The sequence below is a fragment of the Corvus kubaryi genome, unplaced genomic scaffold (genome assembly GCF_017639235.1).
Source record: "Corvus kubaryi isolate FWS band 111438036 unplaced genomic scaffold, C.kubaryi_AGA036_p1.0 37398, whole genome shotgun sequence".
Lineage (NCBI taxonomy): Eukaryota > Metazoa > Chordata > Aves > Passeriformes > Corvidae > Corvus > Corvus kubaryi.
The window spans coordinates 17,714,441-17,733,488 of NW_024581137.1; the positions used below are offsets into that span (position 1 = coordinate 17,714,441).

Below are 19,048 nucleotides of genomic sequence, written 5' to 3' on the forward strand. Positions count from 1 at the left end.
GACTCCTGGTTTGATATATGCGTGTTGCAGTATCCCCACTGCAACAAGGAAGTCTTGGCTAAATGAGTGGGAAGCTAGTAAATACAGAGAGTTCTGTCACAGAAGATCTAAGGCACAGCTTTTGGAAACAGGAAGGGTTTAGAATGGGGAGCATCTCACTGGACTATTTGTATTCTTGCATAGTGACCAACAATGCTGTGGTTTGTTCCTGGTTCCTATGCTCATTGTGCAAGAAAATAAAAGGATTTCCGTGTCTGAGGGGTGGTGGACATATGTACCAGAGGAACTAAATGAAAGAGTATTTCAGATAATAGGAAGAGGGTTCTTGCATTTTTGTTAAAGACCGATGAGTTATAGAAACTTGGCATAGGAAGTTGGAGTATGGATGCACTTTGGAATAGAGATGTTTTAATTAGCTTGAACCTTGAAAATAGAAATGCTAAAGAAAACTGTTTTTCTTAGTTCTGTGTTACAAATCAGGCTAGGTCACTTTTCACATGTGAAAAGTGCTTTGTTAGTGAAGCACTTTTAATTCTCTACTTTTGTAAGCCACAGAGCAAATAGAGGATATATATCTTCTGTATGTTTAAACTTAACAGTCCAAAAAATAAAGTGTCGGGAATTTATGTGCTATTGATGAGACCACTGATGACTCTGCTTCTTACTCCAGAAGTGGACTGTACTTGAAGCAATTTTGTGCTTACCTGTTCCTAGAAACCTTTCTTGTGACAAGATATAGCTCTTGGTTTTAATATGCTTGTTTCTTTTCCCCCTCCTATCTTCTCAGTATTAGAGTATTAACAGAGAAGAATATTATACCTGGTTTTAGCATTGCATGTAGTACTAACTTGAATTTCATCTACAAGTAAGTTTAAAAACTTCTCTCTGCTTTTCTTTATAAAAGGAAGGAATCAAAAGCTTTAATGCTGCAATGATTAGACTTTGGAGGTCAGATATTGTTTACAAGGTAGTAATCCTTCACAGAAATTCTAGAAACTAGAAAAAAAATTTTTTTTTTTTTTTTTAATTTTCCTCAGAGTTTCTTACTTCAAAACCACTGCCTGGTAGGAGGTAAGAGAAGCAAGAACTGCTTCATTTCTTTGTGATTTTTTTTTTTCTTTCTTTCTCTTGTAGGTGATGGTAGTTTATACTAAATGATTATTAGCATGGGAGTAGAAACATGCTCTATTAAATATTTTAAATTTACATAAAATAGCATTCTGCTATTTTTAGCCACCTGTTTCTTTTGTGTTTAGCGAAGGGACTGGAATTACATAGAAAGGTCTGTAATGACACAGAGAAGGGTATATGTTGGACTTACTCTGGCATAATTGAGGACTTCACAAAAATCTGTGGGTTTGGGTTTTATTAAAATAGCTCTACCATTGATAGGACTGTCATGGTGTTATTTGTTATTCTGCTGGCAGCAGGGCTGGATCTCTTTATTCCTCCCTCTCCACGTACTTTAAGGGCTGTAGTAAGTGAAAACTGCAAGTTACCTGTCTCTCATAGTGCTGTTAGGAACAGGCAGATACTCATGTGTTCTGAGCTTCTGGAGTTTGAACAGAATCCAGAATCTGTCTCTGCTGGGAACAGCATCTGGAAAGTTGGAACCTGAGTGTTTGTGCCTAGCTTCTTCTACAGATTAAATTCACCTTTTTTACAGGAATACTGAGATGCAGAAATTTTGAGCTGTTCTTTAGGATTCATACTCTTGAAGGAGGTAGAATGGGAAGTGAAAAATATGCAGTGATGGGTATATTTTATGTTATGCAACTGGGATATAGTTTAAATGTGAAAAAAATAGTGGGATAACCAGGCAAGCAGTGGGAAGATTCCCAAGAATACCAGTGAAGCAACTCTTAGTGACAGGTCTTTCATACTGGAGAGAGAACACATTTTTAAATCTTGAATAGATATTATTGGAAGGGAATTCATAGAAAAACATGATAATTTGGAGGATGTTTTTCAAAGCTGAAGCTGTGTCACTGTTTCTGTGAAATACTCAGAGAAGAGCATTCCTTCGTGCTGCACTGGATCTAGATCAGCACTGGTTTCCTTTCTTTTTCACAGCTACTGCCTGCTTCAAAATGCTACTGAATGACTTGCTGTCATGACTGTTCTTAAAGCTTCAGCTGGGGATTGGAGTGGTGAAAGAAATTAAATAGAGAAGTGATTGAAAAAAGAAAGAAAACGTTGTATACTAAACACTAAATTTAGTTGTATCCTAATGAATGGTCCAAAGGTGAGCTATACAGTTAATGGATGTAACACAAGCTAAGTCTCTGACTTTGTTTTAATTAAATTTTACATGGTAATGCTAAAAAAAACAGTAAAAGGAAAGTGTTCTCTGGCAAATAATTCCCATGCTGTCAGATAGTCTTAATGTTCTTCCCATGCAAGTTTCATTTCACTTAATTACAGATTGCTCAACCTCCACAAGTGCCAAATCAACTGTATTGGAAGAAATCTATGTCTGGATAGGATTGCTGGTTCTTTTAGACTATTCTAAGTGAATATTTTGTACAAGCTTTAATTAAGCATTAGTCAAATTTGAATTGAGTGATATAAAATGCTTTCAAGAAGGAGTAGGCTTATGCATAATTTCTGTGGTAACTTCCAAGAATAATTTTGTATCCAGAAATTGTCACAAGCTTTTTAGTTCTTCTGTTTCATATTCCTTTTTTCTTGAGTGTTTAATGATTGTGGCTGTAAAAGCACTACTGAAAACAAGCACACAGGTTTTTAAACCAGCTCTTAATGCCAGTGTGTCGACTGGTTGCTGGATTTGCATATAACCCTTTTATATCTCAGTGTGTCTGTATCAGGAATGTGACAGGGAACAGAACCTTTATCTTGTGAAGTAGCTTCTGTGCTCAGATGGTAACTTTCAACTTAGGTCTGTGTTAGAATAAGGAGACAGACTCTCTGTTGCTTCAGCTTTTGGTTGGAGCTGCACAGTAAGCTAGCTGCTTAAAACTGCATGGTGTGGATTCATCTTTAAGCTGAACTCATTTGCTGATTCCGTGCAGCTATAAATTGCAGTCCAATTCTCTTCCTTCTGCTGCCACCTTTTGTGTGGGTTTTGTGATGTTTCTGGTTCTGTGTTAACTTGGGCATCAGAAACAGAAAAAATGGCATCTTACTAAGAAGGGCTTAGCTCTCTGACCAGCTCTCTGAGGAATGTGTGTCTCTCTCTCTGGTTCTCTACTTGCTTACCTCTTTGGAGTAATGGTGGGGGAAAAAAAAGTCCAAACCTGCCCCTTTCAGTGTCAACTGCAGTAGCAGTTTAGCTGTAATGTGAAACAGCACCTGCAGTAATGCCTCAAACTTAACACTTTTATCAAATCATTATGAGGCAGATGAGTAATTTTTCTCCACAGCTGGAAGAATGGCTATCATAGAACTTTCGTTTTTATTGGGTTTCTTCTTGCCTTATTAATGAATGGCCTCAGAGATACCTTTACATTTCTAAGTGGATCATTGGCTGTGTGTTTTTAACATCTGCATGATAACTGTTTTCATAAAGCCAGATTAGTGAAAATTTTCAAGTCTTTCTCAGTGTTGTTTTGCTTCTTCTGTGCACATCAAATTGCTTTGCCTTTTGAGCTTTGCTGTTCCCTCCATTGGTATGCTTGTCTGCTTCCTTGTCTTATCCCTGACCTATAGAAGTCAACTAAAGAATCGCACTTCTAATTAAAACATGCACTGGAATCCTTAGAGTAGTGAGGCTGAGAAGGAAGCAGTGCTTGGCTGTTGATAGGTGTGTGTTTGACATCTTTTTTTCCTCCCTTTGGAAGCTTCATGAGAAGAAGAGTTGCTTCCAGAATTTTTCTACAGAAATAGAAGAAAATCCATTTAGGATTGAACATGAACTAGCTCAAATGATTCTTGATGAAGAAAAGATTTTATGGTGGAATGATTATCATAGTCTCTTGCTTAAGAAAAAGACATATATTGCCTTACTGAAGATGATGAAGCACTATGATATTCTATCAGAAAAGTTAATACCATAGGTGGTGCTTGACAGAAATGTGCAAAACATCATAAGCTGGTCCCTTTGCAGTGCTGAAGTTTGAATGTTATGTAGATTCTGTCATTTGCATTTTAATATTTGTGAATGATTATAATGTAAATGAAGCAGAACTGTGTCTACATTTATCTTTTATCAGTGTTTGTTTACTTAGGATGCATTGGAAAAGAAGTAGCTGGGAATTAAAATACTGAATGGTGGTGTCTCAAAATTGTAATTACTTTCTAATAGTATGTGACTTCCCATAGCTCTAAAACTGCATGCAGGGATTGGTTTTCTGTGCTGTATATATGCAGAGGAGTAAAGGAGTGTCATTTTGTTATTTAGTGTTCTGAGAAAAACATCTGTGGCACAGTGCCTGTGAAAATGATGATTATCAACCATAAACAGATATGACAATTCACTTCAGAAATTATTTTGTTGATCTCTGGAACATTGCATTTACTTTCCAAAATAAACAAAACTGTTTGCTTCTGGTAAATGATGAAAAACACTTCAGCTTCTTTGTGAGCAGGAAGGGCAATCTCCAGGGAGAATGAGTCATGAAAACAGGAGTATAGTTCAAACTTAATGTTCTGTAATTCCATTATTTTAATTGTTAGGATTTTTGATATCCAAATGGAAGCATTTGGATCAAAAGCAGTATCTTTTTTGTCTTGGGGATGGACAGTCTACTAAAATAAAAATCTTAACCCAAATCTGTGTTAGCTAAGCATACTTTAGCTAGCTTTAGGTCATAAAACCCGTATGAATGCAAGTTACAAATTAATCTTTTATTAGCAGCTTTATTATTCTTTTATTGGCTTCATTTTATTAGCAGACGAAATGTTGGCGCAATGGTAAAGTGTAGCCTCAGGAAAGAAAATTTGCAGTCCTTTTGGGTTGCTTCAGCCTGTGGATTTCTTGATTCATTATTGGCACTATGCACTAATTGTTGAAGAGCTTATGACTTCCTTTCATCAGACTTTTCGCTGTCTTTTTATTTATTTAGTTGTGAGCCAGAAAGCAGTGAGACCAAAGAAAATCATATGTGATAATAATTAGAGGAGCAGATCGGTCATACGAGCAGTGCTGGGGGAAGAGCGGGGGATTAGGCATACAGGCCCATCATTGCTTTGATTTCCTGTGAGAGTGACTTTAATGACTGTTGTGGTATGATGTATAATTACAGTGCTTTTAGCAGTGGAAAACTTCACATAGGTTTTAACGTTTTAACAAAAACGGAAAATTCTGATTTTTGCACAGCTGTGTGTCAATGCGAAAGGGATGCTTGTCATTCCCAGTGTTTAATCTCAAGAAATTCTGCAAAAGAGGAGTCAAGTATTTGGCTAGGACATAGGTGTTGACAGTGTGCTGTAAAATTCAAAAGTGCCTGAGGGTCTGAGTATGCAGTTCCTGGAGTTCTCTTCTGGCAGTGACAGGAAGAAGCTGTCAGAAGGAGTTGGATGCTTCCCCCGTTTCCTTGGATGCAGCAGGCACAGTGCTCTGCTGCTGTTCTCTGAGGCAGTGGAGGAATGGAGTCCAACTTGAAAAGGTTTTGAGTCGTTATAACAGCTGCCTCCTGCAGACATTCACATGCATACTGACTGTGACTGATTTTGCAAGTTTTAAGATGCAAATGGTTGTGTTTGTCTGGGGCCTTGCCTAGAGATAGCTTCATGGGTAGCCAGAGGTCCTGGTGCTAAGCTCATTTAAGGTTTGTAGGTTACAGATACCCTCTAAAGGGTAATACCAAATTTAGGTGCTGGAGTATTTGTGTTGTGGGCTGGTGGAATTTTCTGGCACATTGTTTGGAAACGTTGGGTCACTAAAGATGGATGAAGGGTATAAAGGGACAGAAAACAAAGAGGTGGGGAGAACTTGCTTATAGACCTGTAGGAGCTGATCATGAACCAATGTATTTGGCTCTGATACTTTTCACAGACTGTGTATGTGCAAATTCCAGAATCCAGTCTCTCTGACTGGATGAGCTACATAGGATTGGTAACTATTCTGGTCTGCGAGGGGAAGCAGGGGACTCTAGGAGACTCGCTGGCAGAGGTGATATCTCCCTGGAGATCCCATAGCTCCATGCCTTGCCCTACAACAGAGCTGAGTGTCACATGCACCAGGCAGGGGATTATGGGCAACCTTTGCCAGGCTGTGTGCTTGTGTATGTAGAGATTTGAGTCTACCTAGTGTCCCTATAGCAGGACAGCCTTCTTGAGCTGTCTGAAACTAGAGCGTTCACCCATGACTGAAACTAGAGATGGGCTGTTTTTTCTGTTTTTTCTCTCCTGCTCCACTGATCCCCAAACTCCGCACCCTAAATGACTGTTCACCAGAAGTTGCTGTAAGCTGCCACATACCTTGGCAAAACTTAGGAAAAGCCATCTTAAATGCACTGTGGTCCCACAGTCTCTTCTGTCTCTAGTCACAGTTCAGGAGCGTAGGTGATGTAGCCCTGTGAGTTCTGAACTAGAGCAAGTGCTGCAGGGAAAAAAATCCTGATCTGGATTAAGAGACTCAAATGATGGACATGCCTGTTTCTTGGAAGTGTGTTCATTACTTACATAACCAGTTAAAAAAAATGGCAGCTAGCTAGCAACTTTTGTAGTAATAGTTCACTATCAAATTTATGACTCAAGTGTAAATGGGGTTTGGTGAAAGGCATGTTAGTTGACGTGGGAGAAAATGTAGGGCAGGAGCTGCAGTCAGCAGTTGTCTGTTGTGATCCATGGATCAGCTGCAGATGGTTCACTGCAGCTGGAAACCCTATCTTGAGGAAAAATAGCATTGTATTACCAAATAATATAAATAGTGTAGATACTAACTTTAGAATGTGTATGCATTTCAATTTATGAACGTATTTCTCAAAAGTGTGCGGGTTAAATAAGATTATTTTTGCAGGTTTGTTTTTTCCTGAAAGCTGACTTGTTCCTAGAATACCTTCTTGATTGTGTAGAGAACCTGTGCATGGATTTTTCAATATATGTTTTGTGTTACTTTTGTTATGTGCAGATCTATAGCTCTCCATCAAGAAAATCAAAACATAATAAAACTCTACCTCTCATAGAATTTTTTTTGTTTTAAGTGAAACTAATGGGCAAACTCACTGTTTTGCACTGCTGCTGTTTGTCTGAATTTTAGGATCTGTTTAGCTATGTGAAAGTAGCAGCTGTGTATTTTTATTATTGTGGTAGTATAATACTAAAATGTCAGTGATTCTCGACGGATTTAATTCTAAAACAAAAATAACTCATATTAACCTGGAAGATAAGTTGATTTTACAATTAAAAAATTAAAATGATCTTGTTTTTCCTCTACACCTTAAATTTAGTTTAGAAGTATTCTGATGCTAGTCAGTTTGAAAAACAAACATTAGTGAAGTATATTCTGCTCTTATATACTAGGAATACCCTTTTTCTGTGGAACATGCATTTAAAAAAGGAAATTCAGTTTCTCTTATCCCCTTTTTTCTCCCAAATAACTTTTCATCTGGCTCTTATTTTAACTGTAGTTATGTCTAAGCCATGCTTTCAAATGGAAGATGAATTATAAACCTGGCAACCTTCTGTGCCCTTCTGACAAATTATACCTTGTGCTGCTTTTTTGCCTTAGAGTCAAATCCAGTTTTAATGCAATTGTGATTTATCAGCCAGGATGGATAATTTTTGAAAAGATGCTTATTATTGGTAATCTTATTGGCCATGGTAGCAAAGAATATATTAATTTCAAAAACAGTCAGACCATCATTCTTGGAAGCATTTGTAAATGTTAAGTCTAGACCAATGGAATAATAATTATTTCTATGAGATTAGCAGCTCTTTGCACACTGGCAATGTGATAATCCATTTTTTAAACCTTCAAAAATCTAAAGTCTAGTTTTGTGTGGCGGTGGCAGAGGGATTGTGTTCTTTCTTTCCCTCCTTCTCCTTGGTAGTGCCAGATAATCTGCCTTGTCCTTTACAGTCAGTGTTGTGGTAACATGAGGCCTGACTATTTCCAGCGCTAGTTGGAACCTGTACACCTTGGTTTGAAGTATTTTAATGAAATTACCACAAAATTGCCAAAAGTGACCTGTAAGGTATAAGAAGAGAGATTATACTGGAGGAATACTTCTGTGCACTCACCAGCAGGCGCAGGAGAAGTATCTCATGTTGATGGTGGCTGTCTTAGCAATGCTGTAGGTTGCCACTGTTATTTGTGCAGGGTTTGTAGGAGAGGTGAAAAAGTGCTTTACCCATGGGGCTGTGTATTTACTTCACTGTCTTAAAGTGCTACTAAATGTTACTCTCTGAATTGGTTTATGTTTCATGAGGTAAAAGATACTCTGTTTTAACCTTACAGATGCAATCAACAGTTCAAATAGAAGGGAAAAGCTTTTTTATATTGCACTTTTATATATGATGTCCCATGGTGCTCTGGTGCTCATCTGAGCTTGATTAAGAATTGGTGTCTTGTATACCTCCAGGATGATTTGTGTTTGAGGTCTGCAGAGAACAAACGGAGATAGCAACACTGACAGACGGTTAGATAAAAAGAGAAGAAGTTCTTTAACATCCTGACTGATTTTATGGGTTGTATGTTAGAGGTATTCATACTGCAGATACTGTAGGAGATTTATTTCTGGCCTTTTTTGTATATTGGGTTTATCACAAGCTTATTCCAAAACAAGTTGATTACTTCAAGCCATGTTTTGTCTTTTATCTTAATGTTTAATTGGTGTATGGATTGGCCTTGCCAAAATTGCATCTGATGTTGAAAACAATACTACACTGCTTCAGAAGTTCATCGAATGAAAGCATTAAGATTTTTTTTCTTCCTTGCTGTTCACACCAGTTTGGTGAATTGTAGGTCAATGGTTTCATAAAAAATATTTTTGTTGGCATTGTTGTTACTCTGTCTGCAAAATCCTTCCTTAGCTTTCCTAAAAGTAGGATTGTAAGAACTAAGCAGCATGTTATTATGTAAGAATTTGTGAAGATTTTTGCAAAGGCCAATTTCAGGCAAGCCAAGAAACAAAGGCAATAGCTCTAATGTTTCCAAGAACATCTCTGCTGAGCAATGCGTATGGTTCAGAAGGAATAAATCAGTTACACCTCCAGATTTAGGTTTGTGGGGAAAGTTGAACAATACAAACGTATAGCCTGAATTGTAAATTATTACTAATGTAAAGGTTGCTAATACCGCAATCCTGTTGCTTGTTCTAGAGCATCTCATCCTCACGAAGTAGAAGTTCATCTCTGCTGCCACCTGGGACAGTTAATTCTGCATCTCCAAGTGGCCAGAAACACATGAATCAAAGCGGGCCAACTGTTGTAACCATCACACATCACAAATCACCTGCAGCTGCTCGAAGAGTGAAGAGCCAGCGATCTGGTCAACTCCATGAAGTCAGAGAGGTAAGAGAGAAACATCTGCTGTTTTGCTGTAACTTGGAAGTGCTTACTTTGCTTTAGAATAAGCAATCGAGTCTGACAAGTTAAAGATTTTCTTTGTTTCCTACTTGATGACTGCTTTGTTTTGATCCCGTTGCTGAGCAAGAGGTGGGCTTTAGTTCTGGTTCAGCTTCAGGTCAGGTGTATACTGATATTTTTATGCTGATGTTAAAATTGGTGTGTGCACATGCTTAAAAAATGAATTAGATTGGCTACAGCTCCCAGACTTTGCAGTGGTGTTTCATTACTGGGGAAAAATCTCTTTGAAGCTGTGTGCAGCAAAACCTTTCCGATTGGAAAGTGGGCCCTGAAGCATTTAAATGTAGCTGGAAAAAACTTCTTGAATAAGTCTGATGAATGTGTGAATGGAGGCATAGCTCCCCACACTCAGCAGTTTGTTGCTGTACTGCTGTAGTCTTGCCTTTGTGTCAAGTTTATATTACTGGCCTTGCAATGGAAAAATGGTTTGTGTGTATCAAAGGCATGAAAACCAAGGAAGAAAGCATGTTTCTTTTAAAGCCTGTTTGTACCAGTGTTTAGGAAATTTAACTGATTTTAGTCTGTCTTCCAGACAACAAAAATAGTACCGAGCTTTAAGCTTAAATATTATGGCAGATTTTCACAGAACACACTTTCATCTTTCATCCCTTATGATGTTTTGGTTTGTCTTTCATGTTAAGAATTTGAATAAATTCTTGGGATGTGCTCTCAGTGAAGGCTTAAATTGCACATCCTGATGAAGAATGCTTGTTTTTATTCTAGTTAACATTAAAAATGAAGAGCTCACTGTCTGAATGTCACCCACATTTTCTTTACATTATAGAAAACAAATATCTGTTTGTTTTTTACAAAAATACCCTGTCTTTGTCTACCAATCATCTCCCCCAAGTTGTTTCTAGTGTACTAAATGTATTTGCTCTCATAGGTTGAATTCAGAGTGCACTTTAAACCTATAATAAAATCAACAGTGGGAGCTGTTGCAATTTTGTCAAATGAAGCCGAGTAAGGCTGAAAGCAATTTAAAAGAGAGTGTTAGTGTATGTGCTGGTCATAGTAAGTTGGGAAGGGAAAAAGCCATCAGTTGCAAAGAACTACACTTGGAAGAAATAAATACTAACCTATAGAAAAACAATGAGGTCAGGTATCATCCCTGCAGAAAAGGCCAGTGAATTGCTGACTCAGTTGTTTGCAATGTGATTCCAAAAGAGGTAACTATTACAGGACTTCAATCTGTAATGATGGAAGGTAACGATTTTGTTCTGTTTGATGTGAGTGGTACCTCAGCTGCAGCACCAGTTTCTTTTAGAAGGCTGCAATAATAATGAAAAAAACCCCTTCGATATTGAAGATACAGTAACAGTTAAAAGAAGTGAGTGCTTTTCAGGGAGGGAAAATGGTTCTAAGATAAATGATGCATAAGCAAATTTTATAAGGCGATGTGTGAAGTTCACCTTTTTTATGTACTGGATATTTTGTGTGCGTGTGTGCTGCTTCTTAAAGAAGAGCGTAACAGTGGAGAAATTGGACTTTCTGCCTTCTGTCCCAGTCTTGTGTAAAAAGTGGCTGCTGGTGTTGTTTCCATCTTGTGAAAGGATAAGTCTGTTTTTTCCAGGTTAAGAAAGCAGATTTTTTTTCAACAGCATACTCTGTGCATGTCCTTCTTCCCCTTTTTCCAGAGTGAATCCAATAGACTTTGAGTATATGATACCTGTGTTTTCAGGGAGTATCCTTGTTCCGTATGAGAGTCAATGGGTGACTGTTAGATCCACCCTCCCTTGTTAACTTTATCAGTAAAGAGGTACCTCCAGAGCCCTTCACAAAAGTGCGCTTAAATCTGTTCTAATCCTGTTTTGTAATCTGAAACAATGAAAAATAGGAGTTAAAAGTACAGTAAGAGAAAGTTAATCCCTTCCTCAACACCTAAATCTTTGCTGTTTATTTGAAAGTTGTTTGGTATGATTTGGATGAAGGGAAGAGACTGCAAAAGGATTATAGATCAATATTGGTGTTCCCCTTATTGAATGATGTCATTGAAGCTTTGACATGCAAAAAAGTTTTTTTAAAATTGTTCTATAAATAGGACTGCATTAGCTAATTTTACACCTTACAAAATACAGTAGTTGAGTCAATGAAAAAAGCTGATCTGCTGCTGGAAAATGAGAGGAAGCATGTGTGTTTTAAATTTCACAGCAGTGTTGTGGTATGGTAATGCTGTATATGAGCTCTTCGAAAAACAGTAATGCTGCAAAAAGGGGCATCCTTCCCCTGGGACGTGTGGTCTTTGCTAGCTTGCACAATGTTTCTGAGAAAGTGTTGAACTTGAAATTGCTACTCAATTCTGAACTCTCTTGGTTTGGCCATATTATTTGTAAAAAAGTGAAGTGTCTCTCCATGCTGCAAAAATATACTCCTATATTTTATATAATGCAAGATGCTTGGTAATACTTGATTGTTTTTTTTCCTCTCTTTTGACTTCATAGTAAGAGTGACATTGTAACATTGTTTCCTTCTGTGGTTTGTTCTGGCTGATTTAGTTTTATTTTTAACAGCATAGCAAATTTTAGCATGAAACTAATTGTAGCAAAGAGGTCTATTTAACACCTAACTGACATGCAAAAATGTATAAATGTAGTAAATACAACTGTCTAGGTCTGCAAAATGGCACATGTAATAAATGTTTCTGTTGTAAAATTAGAATTTCACCTTTTTTCCAAATTTTGATAAGTTAAAACTGAGCATGAGTATGGAGCTTCTGACTGCTATTAAAAATTTATGTTTTAATACTTGACCTACTTCTGTATAGTGTTGAATTGAAAAGGAGCTCAGGCGCATTACTTTTCATCATAATGTAATTTTTTATGCTGTTTAATATTGTTCTCTTAAATCAGATTTTTGCTTATATTAATTTGGTGTTAATAGTCCAGTCTACACTGATTTATGGGATGTTACATCAAAACTAAACTTAACCATACATTACTTTGTGAGAAATGATCTGCACTGCGTTGTACTTTTTGCAGAATTATTGGAGATCCTCTTTATTTGGACCATAACTTAGCATTAAAGGGGTACTTTGAGCTAATTTTTTAGTAAGTGATTTTATGGTAACCTAAGTCTCCATGGTCTTGAAATTTAATTCTGTTTTTAAAACTGTGGATATTATTATCCTCTTAGAAATTTATGATGAGAGTTAAGCTTTCAGATTTCTTAACTGTAGGTGGTTAAAATCAACTGGAAGGTTAAGCCAAGTGGCCACATCACCCTTCATATTAAATTTTAGCTGTCACTGAACTAAACAATAGTGACAGAATGGTCAGAATGGTGTTTATGTTGGCTGAGAGTGTCTGACTCTTGTACAATCTCTGGCAGTGTTACCATTGTTGTTAAAGAACCAAGTGTGTGAAGATTTTGTAGTAATTTATATTAATTATTTACAGACATTTAGAGAAATTAAACTGCAGTCCAAGAAATATTTCTTTCCACAATTTAAAAAATTCAGTGAAGGATTTTCTGATCCCTTTGAAATGTGGTGCTTGTTACAACTTTTGATGCCCTGACTAGTCATCTGCATGGGTTTCTGAACATTTGGTACAGTGAGATCCAGATTTCACAGGGCCTCCACCAGTGTGACATCTCTTTTATGTGCCAGTGGGCAGTCCCAGAACTTGGAAAGGATTCCTTTTTGATAAGATGACAGTCCTAATGCTTCTTGCATGTCCTTTTCCATATATAAACACAGTTACCATTTGATTGCTGCAGGACTTATGCAGCTAGTAGTGGTAGTTCTTTGCTTCTTCCCTTACAGTATCAGGAAATCTAGGACTTACACCTAGGGCTTCATGGAGTGAGTTTTACCAGCAATTTTGTGAGGCTGCAGTTGTCCAATTTTATGTGGTTACTAGGAGAAGGAGATGATTCTAAAACACTTTCGAGGATTTTTCAAGTGAGAAGTGAATGTCTTCAGATCACTGTAATATTTGGATAGCAAAATTAGGAACTGTGACTAGCTACTGTTAGCAAAAACGGATGGTGTTGTCCGTGGAGAAGTGTTTGTTGTGTCACAGAATTACAGCACTGCACAGGCAGCATTGTAGGTGAAAGAGGAGATGCAGTGCTTAAACCACGTGGGGAAACATTCAGACTTGCAGGACTTCCACGCATGTGGACTTTATGTGAAGACATACACTAAGCTGTGTGTTGATGTTAAAGCTTTGTAGTCAGTGTTCACGCTGGTAGTGGGGGAAATCTTGATGGTTTTTGACCTATGCCAGATTTTACTTTGCAGCTTTGAAAAAGTCAAGTTTTGCTTTTTATTTCAATTTTTTTGTCCTCCTTTCATTTCTCTGAAAGTGTGTACATGGAAAGGTCAATGGATAAGGTCTAATGTGAGTCCTAGCAGAAAGAATGCTGTAGCTCTAGATCTTTGGCATAGTGTTGAGGTTCTGTGAGGTTGTGCAATAAGGGTGCATGAAAAAAATTCAGCTCCTTGAGCAGGACATCATGCTTAGTGTAAAGTATGCACAAAGAACATTTAAAAATCCTGTTAAAATGTTAAGTGTTTTTGACAGTATGTGTCTAATTTTGTGTAAAATTACTTTGTAAAAGTGGGGAGAAATGCTATATACTAGATCATTGCTTTCACTGGCAGTTCTCACCTTGGTTTTGGAGTGCAGGAAAATGAGAGCTAGCTTTGTAACAAAGATGACCATTACATCTGCATGAGTAATAAATCAAATATTTGCTTTTAGGAGATGAAAATGATCTCATGTTCACCTAAGGTATGGAGGTAGGATGGGGTGCTAAACTGTGCTAACTTCAGTCTTTCCGGCCTGGTAATGTGGGTGCTTTATCGGGGGAGAGCTGATAACTGTGGAGTGCAGCTACAACAGCACTGCTGAAGTCTGTGTTGCTGTGCTTTAGTTAGTCAGGTATAAAACTAGTTAACTAAAAACATGTCCATTTTTCTTTCTAGACATATTTTAGTATAAAAGGTAGCTTTGTGATGTTTTCTTCATGGCAGTTTGTGGCTGATCCTTTTAACTAGAGTCTTCCTGCATTTCAGAATTAGTGTAGTAAATACACTCTAGACAGATTTCATAGTTGGACTGACCGGGGTATTTCACCTCTCATAGATACTGCAGGAAGTGTTTCAGTTTTGAAATCCAAGTGTCCTGTTTTCTGTTCATTTGAGGAAATAATATGGTGGTACAGTGAGTGGCAATTTTGGAAAAGGGAGGGAAAGAACACAGAGGAGTAGCCTTTGTTAGTTATAACTCTCCATTTTTTCCTGGACTTGTATTTAAAATATCTTCCTGCACCCCCCCACTATACCTAATAAATTAGTAAAGGCTTATCCTATTGATCATCTTTCATCAAGTGCATCATATCATATACAAGATAAGTAGTCTTTAACAATAGGTGCTATGGATTATGCTTTAAGTATGGAGGCTAGTTGGAAAATGAGGTATGTTACCGAAGTCTTTACATCCTCGTAACACTGCATCTATGCTTTGTATGTATTGTAGATATTACACTTCCATTTGTCTGCAATCTCACTGTCAGAAATTTTTCATTTTAATTATCTGGGTGTGAAAAACAGGGAAGAATGTCTCCACTCTAAAACAGGTAATGTGAAAGTGCTTGGAAAAAACTCAAACCAAAACCAGCTGTTTCGCAGAAAGCAATGGATACTTCTTGGCTTGAAGAAAAGTGAAGCAGAAGAAAAGACAGCAGAAAACCTTTGTGTCAGTTTTGTGTCCATTGAAGTCAATACTTAAAGTGAATGGCCTTAAGCCTTAATTCATTAGTTGATATTTATTTGGCACAGAACATGGTAGTGTAAGTTATACTACAGCTACTACTATTTAACTGTGCTTAGACATACTTTTCGAATTGAGAAGTGTTGTAATACAAATTCGTGTTACAGCTACATTTAACAGCTCAGTTGCCCCTGAGCTCACTGATACTGAAGGGGTTGCTCCCAGCTGGGTTTTAACAGGAGCAATTATGATTTGTTTAGGGGCGTTAAATCTGTAACAGTATAAACCAGTTTCAAACCTAACATGAGGTCTAAAAGGGGCAGCTGCAAGTGTTACCTCTGCACTTTCTTCTGAATTGGTGCTGGCCCCAGTTCTAGAAACATGTGATCCTTGTACAGTATGAAAATACCATTGTGAGCACACAGAAATGTTCTTCTGGCTATACAGCAATGTTTGTGTGATTGCCTGCCCTTCATCTCCCTAGACAGAAAACCAGGACTGAGAGCATGTAGAACAGATGCAGTTATTTGGTGCCTTCTGCGGCAGTTTCTTCGGAGGCTGTTTGACTTGTCTATAGATTTCTCATCTCCTGTATCTGCTTATTCTATCTCAAGTTAGTACTGCTAAGATCAATAGAAACGTGTCTCCTTGGGGAGTAAATGGGATGCTTAAATCTCTGACAGTGTCAGTCTAGTACCTCCTGGAGTAGTAAATGTACATGTGCTTATAAAAATTACTCAGTTAGTAGCATTAACTGTCTTACTTTGGGGATGAGGAGATGGAAATTATTCTAATACTATAAACCAATTGTTATTATTACATAAACATGAGCTGAATACTTCTCTGATCTCTGAACCTTTACCTTGTGTTTGCAGTATGTTTGAGGTCACTAAGAGTGCACTGAAGTAGCATCTTCCTGACCTACACTTTGTTCTGTGCATTTGATTTTGTATTCATATGAAGGTTGAGTCATCCTGGCTTTCAGATACCCAGGCAGGGAGAATTAAGGTTGCTATGGGAATCATAGAGCAAATGTTCTACTAAAATTACACTGTTTGTCCATACGGGTTATGTCAAGAGTGAACCTGGCTCATTATTTCTGATATTTCTCCCTACCGCGCCCCCCCCCCCCCCCAACCCTGAAAAATATGAGTAGCACAAATATGGCTTCTTTTCATGATTTCTTTTCAGCCTGTAGTTGAGCAGTAATTGAGCATGTGCAAAGATGATAATTTTCCATCATTTAATAAATGGCAATTTATAAATTAGGGATAATACAGTATGTATGATAACTACATTCAGAGATTGCTGCGGCATTCATTTTCTTAAGCAACTGCAGAGAAGCCAAAATTATTCTTTACAGTTATTAAGACATTTAATTACATTTCCAGTAAATGGTAGGTTCCCAAGGGATCTTGAGAGAAGTCACATTTGAAGGGAATTCAGTCTCCGGTTTGTGTGCCTTCAAAACTGCCACTTAATTCTGCTTTATGTACAAAATTCAACTGTTTTATGTGCATGTGTAAAACAGCATAGCATATCATACACATACCTGCATTTTTGGAAAACTACAGGGCTGTTTTCTTTCACAATTACAGCACAAATACTGCACTAGTTTAAAATCAAAGTTCTCAGTTTGAAAATGAAGCTTTAAAGAAAACATACCTCAGTAAATCTTTCCTCAGATTAGGGTATCACATCTCATGGTCTTGTTTCCAGTGCAGGTTTCTAGGTGGCTGGCTGGTGCAGCAGTGATTTTCGCAGCAAACCCTGAACAAGGGTGACAAGGGCCACCTTCTGCAACTCTGTTTGTAATGCAAATTACTGCTTCCAAGATACATAGGCCATTTTGTTAACCCACACTTACATGCTATTTTTATTAAATTAAGTAGAAGATATTTTTGAATGTTCTCAGTGGTAACAGATGACAGTGTAATATTAGGTGGCTGGCCAAGTTTCAGATATTAAGTACAGAAGGTACTTATATAAATGCTCTCAAGGAGAAAGTAACCATAGAAATGGCTCATATATTTTAAGCATACCATTAAGTTTACATTATTATACACTTTTATTGAGGGCTTACTATAATCTTCAGCTCCTTGTGTAACACCTAAAGTACTGAATGCTACGCTAAGAAACAGAGGGAACATTTTGCGTTTACAACAAATGTGAATAGTAAGCACTGTAGCTCTTAGTTACTTAAAGACCTGATCTCTAACAGCTTTTGCTGCATGTTCTTATTGTAGTGCTTGTATTGCAGGTGTTGAATGCTTTGGAAACTGTGCTACATAGGTGCTTTTCAGCAGCTGCTTATTGGTTGCAATTCTGATTTCTGACAATATGCTTTAAAAGAATGGCTAATAAGACAATGGCTAGCAACATCTCATCCAGCTAGCAACATCTCATCCAGCAAGCAAACCAGAACTACATCTGCCCGAATCTGACTAATATGCCTTAAAGTAGCATTGTATTATAGGTACTAGATACATAGCTGTCACTGATGAATTATTTTTAATTTTTATTATGGTTCATCCATTTGTCTCTTCCCTTTGCCACTTTCTAGGAAGCACAGTCATATGTTCTTGCACATACTTCTTAGCATGTTTTTCTGGTGGTATCTACTGTGTTCTGGGATAACTGCGTACAGGTTTTCTCCTAACACCCCAGTTATCCAGTTGCAGTTTTATCGATAGGTTTAGGCTGACAGACACAAAACAGATGGATTTGTGGAAAAGTTGCTATATAAGGGTGCTTCAACCTTACAGCGTGTCACAAGTTGGGTACTCAAAATTATGGTAGTGTATGGTGAATTACTTCAGTGTGGTGAAGTTAACGATGTCAACTTAAACCAGTTGACAGTCAGCTTTTCTACATAGGGAGAAGTCAAAGGAATGGATTAGGAATGCTTTGTGACAGCCTATGGAGGTGCACTTTATGGAAGACTCAGGAATGGCAAGGTTAGATAGCCTTGATATGGACAGCTCACTGACTTCTCAGAAAACGTGAGGTGAATTGACTGTAAGATGGGGAAGTAATATCTGTGCACATCTCAGAGTTTTTTAAATGATGGAAACAAAAGTCAATTTTATGCTTGGACACTACAAGTTAGGTGGCTAACAGAGAGAAGGGGTGAAAGGATCTAAAAGCAGTCTTGGCAAAGGGAAGATGCACTGGGACTGTCCATCAGAAGTTTGTCTACTGTATGGCATATTGGACTTCTCTGAGTGGCAGTATGTGTGTTTATATATTCCCAGCTAGAATGGAATAATAATAATAATAATAAAAATTTAAAAAGTTTATAGAGTTACTTTTTCCAGCACCATATGTTCTGACAGAAACCTCTGCATCCTTGAAGCTACTCATGCTGAAGTGTGTAATTTATGTTCAACGTGGCCTTTTCTCTTCTGAAGACTAATTTCACTCAGAGTCCAAACCTCACTTTTTATCAATTGTGCCCTATATTGCAGTAAACTGATAGAATTTTCCTGTGATTGCTGATGTTGACTGGCTAGCAGCGACATTTTAGGAGCTCTTTGGAATACTTGAAATTCACAAATTAGCCTAAATTCCTGATAATCAAAATATGCTTTCCAGCTTAGGACTGTAGCTGTTAGCTTCAGCAAAGTGATCTTTCTGAAGTGTAAGAAAAACTGCTACTCCGAAAAGCCCACAGAATAACATCTGCTTATGAGTAACATTTAATGACTAAAAATAATGACTTTGTGAGGTAATTTTTATAGTAAAATTGCGTAAGAATAATTTCCCAGAAAGTGCTTTTTATAAACTGCTCTCAATACTGCATTCTGTGGTTTAAAATAGAACAGTGTGCTTCCTGCTTG

General features: G+C 37.5%; 1 protein-coding gene and 1 long non-coding RNA gene across 3 annotated transcripts in view; one reads left to right on the forward strand and one right to left on the reverse strand.

Annotated features, from left to right (window-relative positions):
* Window positions 1–17,333, reverse strand: part of LOC121671803 — a 29,258-nt gene extending 11,925 nt beyond the window's left edge. Inside the window, exon 1 of the long non-coding RNA XR_006018622.1 lies at window positions 16,875–17,333. This is a non-coding gene — a long non-coding RNA (uncharacterized LOC121671803). The remainder of the gene's footprint in view (window positions 1–16,874) is intronic.
* OSBPL10 (oxysterol binding protein like 10) overlaps window positions 1–19,048 on the forward strand; it is a 114,872-nt gene that overhangs the window by 37,017 nt on the left and 58,807 nt on the right. For both annotated transcript variants that reach the window (XM_042044026.1, XM_042044025.1), the window contains exon 4: window positions 9,226–9,417. In XM_042044026.1, coding sequence (XP_041899960.1) covers window positions 9,226–9,417 — 192 coding nt within the window. The remainder of the gene's footprint in view (window positions 1–9,225; window positions 9,418–19,048) is intronic.